General features: G+C 30.2%; 1 protein-coding gene across 1 annotated transcript; it reads left to right on the top strand.

Annotated features, from left to right (window-relative positions):
* The first annotated feature begins 1,441 nt into the window (after positions 1 to 1,441).
* On the top strand, positions 1,442 to 6,137 carry LOC113557118 (insulin-like growth factor-binding protein complex acid labile subunit). Its single transcript, XM_026962432.1, has 3 exons — positions 1,442 to 1,580; positions 3,202 to 3,614; positions 4,259 to 6,137. Exons 2-3 carry the CDS (start codon positions 3,229 to 3,231, stop codon positions 6,135 to 6,137), a joined length of 2,265 nt encoding a protein of 754 aa, XP_026818233.1. The 5' UTR covers positions 1,442 to 1,580; positions 3,202 to 3,228.
* Positions 6,138 to 7,512: the final 1,375 nt, after the last annotated feature.

Raw genomic sequence — 7,512 nt, 5'->3', positions numbered from 1 at the left:
AAAATAAATTTGAAAACCACTAGAAACCTCAAAAAAAAAAAAAAAGTTGAGTGAAAAGGTCCGCGACGCAATTTGTTTAGAAAGGTTCCTCTACTTGTTTTGGTATGAAATTCGTGTACACTGAAAGTAAGAGTATGTAATTTGCATCACCCTCAGGTAGCTGAAAATAGAATTTGTAATTTGCACCAAAATGATTATTTATTTGTTTGATTATTGAATATTCGATTATGCATTTCATTTTTTAAACCTACTCAGTGTCTACATCGTTTTTGGAGTTTTTATTAAAATTAAATTCATACATTATAAAGTATTTAAACTTGAAATTTAAATACAAGCGGTTAATCTTGTATTAATTAATACTCATAGATTATACAATCTATAAATGTTTAAGACGTTATTATTTTTATACCTTAAAATAATGAAACTGTCCTCATAAACAATAAAAACTAAGCTCAAATATAAATATGTACATAAGAAACATGGCTTTGATCAACATTTTTATTTCGCACGCCCAAATTATCCCGTCTCAATATTCTTTATGTTTAACTATATGTAAAAATAAACATCAATCAGTTTAAACGCTTTACTATACTATTTACCAACACTGTCTACTATGTATGATTTACAAGTGCAGACCTCTTCAACGTGTTTCAACATAACTCTCACGACTCGTTTAGCCGTATGTCGTAAAATCCAATCTGCAGACACTGCCCATTTTAATATTTCAAATTTCGTGGGTTTATTCAATCTATTCACACATTAATTTGTCCTGTGGCGCCGGAAATTCTGAGCATATAAAAAAATAAATGGTATTTCGCATTCCAAACTCCCTGGATCGTTAGTGCGTCAACTATACCTTATGCTATAAATGTGTACCTACGTATCGTTTATGTACCACGACTCACGATTTTGTTGAACTAGTTTTATAGACTATATTAATATGTATATAAATCGGTCGCAAACGAATATATTATATAATACAATAGTCATTAGACCATTGTCCCTTTCGTCGACGATCGGTTTATAGATTTTTTAATCAAGAAAACAGTTTTTTCCTCATCAAACATAACTATAGGTAGTGTAATAATAATAATAATAATAATAATAATAACAAAGCATGTATAGGTATGTGAGTCAATGCGGTGGCGCGATGCTGTCAAAATCCCGTTGGTGTCGGTGGGAGACGACGGTGATCGGGCACACCCGAGCACCGCCACCGTCGCCCTATCGACATCAACCCCCCACCAAGGGTCCCACTGGTTTTTCTCGTTCCGCGCTCAAGGAACGATTCACCGATCGAGTCCAAAATCATTATTTACTATACAGCCACCAGTTGCCGTATGTCCCTCTATCGCAGACCACAGATCATCAGACCACTGCGGTCATAGTCGCTATCAACAACAGCCGTCACACCAGTACTTGGGTGCGAACGTTTCGTTTACGAATTTATACTTGATAATATATAGAAAGTGGTATAAGTAGTGCGAGTGTTAATATCGATCTCTAACTCGAACCGGTCCACGTCGATCCGATATATTCATCAACGCCCGAGTCGTCGGACTGTTTTTTTTTTTACTGGGGTAAGTTTATTCTTGTACATGTTCTGCGCCTACTGGCTAATTACTACCTATACACATAATAACACATAACATATACGACGATTGCGATGCAAGTCGGTAATTTACGTAAATTTTTGTTTGGGAATTTACCTATAAAAGTTTACATAAATTTACCTAAATTCCGTAAATTTAGATAATTTTTGTATATCACCATAGGGACACCTTCAGGAACTCTTCACTGCCTCTTTCATGAACTTATTATATAATTGTAACGCTTATTTTTATTATTTACTGAATAGTAAGATGTTCATGGTACTATAAATTTAATGGATGTCTTTATATAAGTACCTTGTAGTGTATTATTGACTTATATATTTATATTTTAAGTTATTATATATGTACATAAATATTAAAAATGTACCTATAAAATAAATTGCAAATTAATTGAATTAGATTCATTAGGTATCTATAACATTAACACCAAAAATCAAAATTCAAAATAAATTCTAGTTTTTAGTTTTATTTGTCTTTCTCTCTAGTTATACCTATATAAATAGTTACAATTATAATTTAATAATACAAAAAAAATGTATTAATATCATATAGTTGTAGTTATATATTATATATTATGGTAATATTGAACTTTTACGTTTTAAATTTATATTATCAACTATTTCATTCTATTGATAAGTTATGAATATTCACCTCGTTAAGACGTTTAATTTAAGGTGTCACATGCTAATTTTTTCGGTAAAAAAATATTTACCTGTAAAAAAATAATTGGTAAATTTACGCAATAAAAATTTACCAATCTTACATCTCTAAATTTAATTTCGCCAAAGTCCACGAGATCAGACTAACAATAACAAGTTTTAAAATGTGTAGGTACATATTATATTTACGGATCGCGGATTTGTAGGATGCGTTTTTCTATAATATGGTACTTATATATCAAAACGACTAAAAACGGACTGTTTTATTTCCGTAAATAAATAAAATATATTATTAAAACGTAATGGTGCAAGCAGTCACTTTGTACGGTCCATTGTTTAAACCGCATAACTCGGACACTTTGTACGGTCAGGTAAAATTGTATACTGCAGAACGCGGATACTTTGTACTATTACAGGGGTGGCCAAATTGCGGCTCTCTTCATCGACGTATGGGTCTTATTTACAAAAACCAAAATTTTAATTTTTTTTGCATACATTTATAAAAAAAAAATGTTTTTTATTATTATTATTTTATAATTTTATATTTCGTAATTTGATATGTTTATCGGATGTTAGCTATCTTTATTATTTTTGTGGTATAAAAGTACAGATTAGATAATTTGGCTCTTGATATAATTGCATTAATATATGTGGCTCGCGTATATAGTCATGTTCACCACCCCTGTACTATTATATTTAGTTATATACATAAGTGATGGTATAAGTACGCTCACTTTACCTGCAGATTTTCGATAACATTCGTGAATCGATAACTCCATAAACAATTTTTTATAATTTGATATGGTTATTTACAACAATTGGCAAAATGTACTAGATTAGAATTTCTAATATTGCTTATACAGTTACATATTAATTTTTAATCGATTATTTAAACGTCAAATTTTTAATTTAAATGATATATTTTTCAGAGTTTGAATTGAGAAATTCACCGCGACATGGCGACACGTATATCCATTATAGTGTTTATAACACTATTGGCTTACGTATGCAATACAAGAGCCTTTCCATCTAAACTACTTAACTGTCCAGAAAAATGCGGTTGCCATTACTCCAGAGTTAACTGGGTGACAGACTGTTCGAAAAGAAACTTGGTATCTATGCCATATAAAGGACTCGACAGCAATGTCTACGTACTTTATATGAACGATAATCTCCTAAAAGAAATCGAACCGTTCCCAGCCAATATCAAACTTAGGACATTACAGTTGTCCGAAAACTTTTTAACGAAAATTCATAAAACAACGTTCGCTGGACTTCGTTACCTAGTGGATATAAACTTGTCGTCTAACTTAATCAATCATATTGATCCTCAAGCATTTGTGTAAGTTTATTTAGATATCTACTCATTTATTTAATACATAGGTATCGAGTATTTCGTGTGTATACGTTTTTACAAAAGATATTTAGTCTATAAAATGACACGAGCTTTTACTTCAGCTTTTAACTTCAATCGTATTTAAATTAAACAAATTAAGTCATAGTTTCCATGTTTGCTTATTCAAGGTCGATTCTATTGTTGGGTTATACATAGGTACATTACATTTTTAAGCGGACACACTAAACAAAAAAATATTATTATAAATGTTTTAATTATCTATTTAAATCAATCTTATCTTAAAATAGAATATTAAAAATTTTATATTAGGTATTTCATTCTTAATGTTCATTGTGCGATTGTTTTTGCATAGTCCGATTAAACAAAAAGTGAAATTATTATTACCAGATGTACGAAAACTGTTGGTTTATTTTGTAATGATACAATTAATCTTTCAGTAAAGATAAACTTGTATTTTTATTTTTTATTAAATAGGTTTATTCCGATATACAAATAATAAAGAATTAAAACTATGTCTACTTTACCTATTAAAACAGTTTTATTGTTTGCTTTAAAATGAGAAAGTATTTAAATATTAAAATATAATTATAAATTTAAAACTTATTCGACATTTGTCATATTTGTTACAGGGATAGCGCTGGATTAATAACGTTAGAATTGCAAGGAAATCCATTGAAACAAGTCGAAGGTCCATTCTTAAACTCCAAGTCTTTGCTGTACCTATACTTGGCAAACAGTCATCTAACAAAATTATCACCGCAGTTTTTCGCCAATATCAGAGGTCTAAACAAACTTGATATTTCTGGAAACCCTCTTCATATCATTGAACCAGGCATATTTGATCCTCTTATAAGTTTAAAACATTTAATTCTAAATAACTGCAATCTTACACACATATCAAGCGTAGCTTTTAGTAGTCTCGGTGACCTGACGATATTGGAATTGGCTGGAAACAGTCTCAAAAGTCATGTTGACTGGACCTTAATACTGGGTAATCTAGGCAGATTAGAACATCTCGATTTAAGGCAATCAAGTGTATCAAATTTACCAGATAATGTATTTTTCAAGAATAAATGGCTAAGAAGTCTAGTGTTGGCTGAGAATGAATTATCTTATCTTGACGTGGCTACTACTTTGGGTCACAATTTAGTTAATTTAGATTTTCTAGACCTCAGTTATTGTCATATAAAAGGACCTTTATCTAAAGATGCATTTGCTAATGCAACGAAATTACGTACCCTTATATTATCTGGAAACGATTTATCTGCAGAAGATTTAGCAGTAGCTTTATCACCTTTATTAAAACTAGTGAAACTTTCATTAAGAGACTGTGGATTGACAAGGTTGCCTGCTAACACTTTCCAAAAATTTACTAAATTACATGAATTGGACATATCAAGAAATCCTTTAAACAATTCTTTTACAGCACTTTTATCTCCGTTGGAATCATTGGAACATTTAGATATGGGTTACAATAACTTGCAAAGAATACCCAGAACGACTTTTTCAAAGATGTCTGCTCTAAAAACGCTTATTTTGTCTGGAAATAAACTTAAAAGCCAAGAATTAGGTTTATTCCAAAATCTTACGCGTTTAGAAGTATTAGAGTTGAATAATTGTGGATTAAGTCGTCTAAATGATACAGTGTTCTATGATAACTTTACATATCCAAAATTAGAAGAGTTAAGACTTTCAGGCAATCCTCTTCAAGTTCCCAAAGAAGGACCAATACTACCACCTAAATTATCAGGTTTAAAGAATTTGGACATGAGTAAATGTAATTTGAGTAATTTACCTGTTGACGCTTTCACTACAACGCCCAACATTAGGCAGTTGTTATTGAACGATAATAAATTAAAGAGTGACGAAGAAGGGTCTATGAAGTTTTTAGAAACGCTGACTAGGTTGGATCAGTTGGACTTGAGTTTCAATAATATCACGGCAATCAGTCCTGATAAATTCGGGTATAATTATCAACTTACGTCGTTACGACTGGTTGGTAACCCTTGGAAATGCGATTGTTATGTTGTGGATATGTGGAAATGGTCTGCGTTGTCTATAGGAAATATAGAAGTGTTGGTAGATTCCAAAAGACTGGAGTGCAATTTCGATCCCAAGAGCACGCCAATTAAGAAAGCCAACCTGACAAGACTCGGAAGCGAACTCACAGCTAGTGTACAACGTACGTGGGTCAGGTATGTGGGCGAGGCGAATTGTCTACGCAGACCAGAGGCAGCGAGACCAGCCAGGATTGTTACCAGAGAAGTTCACGAATATCAGCCGATGTTGTCAGAAATTGAAACCGAAACGCAAAACAAATGGTTACCTCTAATAAGCATCTGCGCTATTTTGTTATTAGTTTCGGTAGTTATGATGAGTGTATTAATAAAACGTAAAGAAAATCCAACAAGGAAAGACAAAGGCGTCTCATGTGATTATTCGCAAGAAGACAATTATGTGGTGGAATTTAAAGGAACTAAAAATGTATCCCGTATAACCATCAAATAACCATCAAATGTATTAGATAAACTGATATTTCAATCTTAAACAAATATTTTCATTATTTTAAAATATATTTATATATATATAATTTTTTTTTAGTAATCCATCACATTTTACTATTTCTACATACTAAACAAACATTATAAAAATCAATAAATATAAACTTGGAATTTTGGAACTTTATCATTCTTTAAATTATGTTTAGATTATTATTCAATATTTGTTTTCCTAGCAGAAAAGTTTCTAATGGTCATAGGGTGTTGGAAACAGACAATCAAAATCAATGTTTCTCACTTTTATATTTTCATTTCTAATGCAAGGTCATTCAGTGCAGGGTAATAGTAAACTTGTACATTTTTAAGCGAACAATAGACTAGGTACTAATCGAGTTTCACTGTTTATGTTATTTTTATTATTATTCGAATCGACTGATCAAATATGTATTGTATTTTTTAGTTATTAAGCTTTTAATGTATTATTTAGGCACGCTCTCTGTAAAGCAATGTTAGATCATAAATTGTGATGTTAATCTTCGACCGTAATATATTATTATAATCATGGCTTAGGGTTATGGTATACCTATATTACTGTTTATTAAATTTAATAATTATAATATAGATTACTAACTTAATAAAATTTAATGTAGAAAAATAAATATTCTTTATTCTTTTTATGCTAAATGTATCTATTAAATGAAATGTATATCTTAGTATAGTATAATAATTTTTAACTATATTTCATACCATATTTTTTGTTCTATTGTTATTTCCCTAATGATTTTTATCATTTTAACAGAAAAATTAAACATTTAAGTTTATTGACTTAAACAAACACTTAGATATTTACATTTTAATTACTGTGTAACATTATTATTTACTATACTTAATGATTAATGATCATATAAGATGTAACAAGAATATGCATCAGTTTTTAAATTTATTTTAGAACTCATACAATTTTTTTTTAATTTTAAAGAAAAAACATATTTTACATACAAATTACAATAGTAGGAAATCATATAATTTTTTAAGTAGCATTATACGTATGACTAAAATAAACAACGTGTCAAATATGTATTTGCGAATAGGGACAAATAGACGTAGCCGTTTGGACGTGGGGACAATTGGACGTAAAAATATAAATAATATTATAATAGATCATCATCAAAATTAAATTAATCTAACCTAAAAATTGTTCAAAGGTGTGACACTAGAATTAAAATATCATTTTTACGTAGAATCGCTCAAAATATTTCTTTGCATTAAGGGGCATCGCTACGGTTGTTATTAAATTTAAGGGACAACATTTAAGCAATTCATAATCTTATTTTAGCCGCCCGAGATCTAGTGTTAGTTGTAAATGATTATTAGTGTAAGTGAAA

Source organism: Rhopalosiphum maidis, chromosome 3 (assembly GCF_003676215.2).
Source record: "Rhopalosiphum maidis isolate BTI-1 chromosome 3, ASM367621v3, whole genome shotgun sequence".
Taxonomy (NCBI): domain Eukaryota; kingdom Metazoa; phylum Arthropoda; class Insecta; order Hemiptera; family Aphididae; genus Rhopalosiphum; species Rhopalosiphum maidis.
This window is presented reverse-complemented; position numbering and strand designations above follow the sequence as displayed.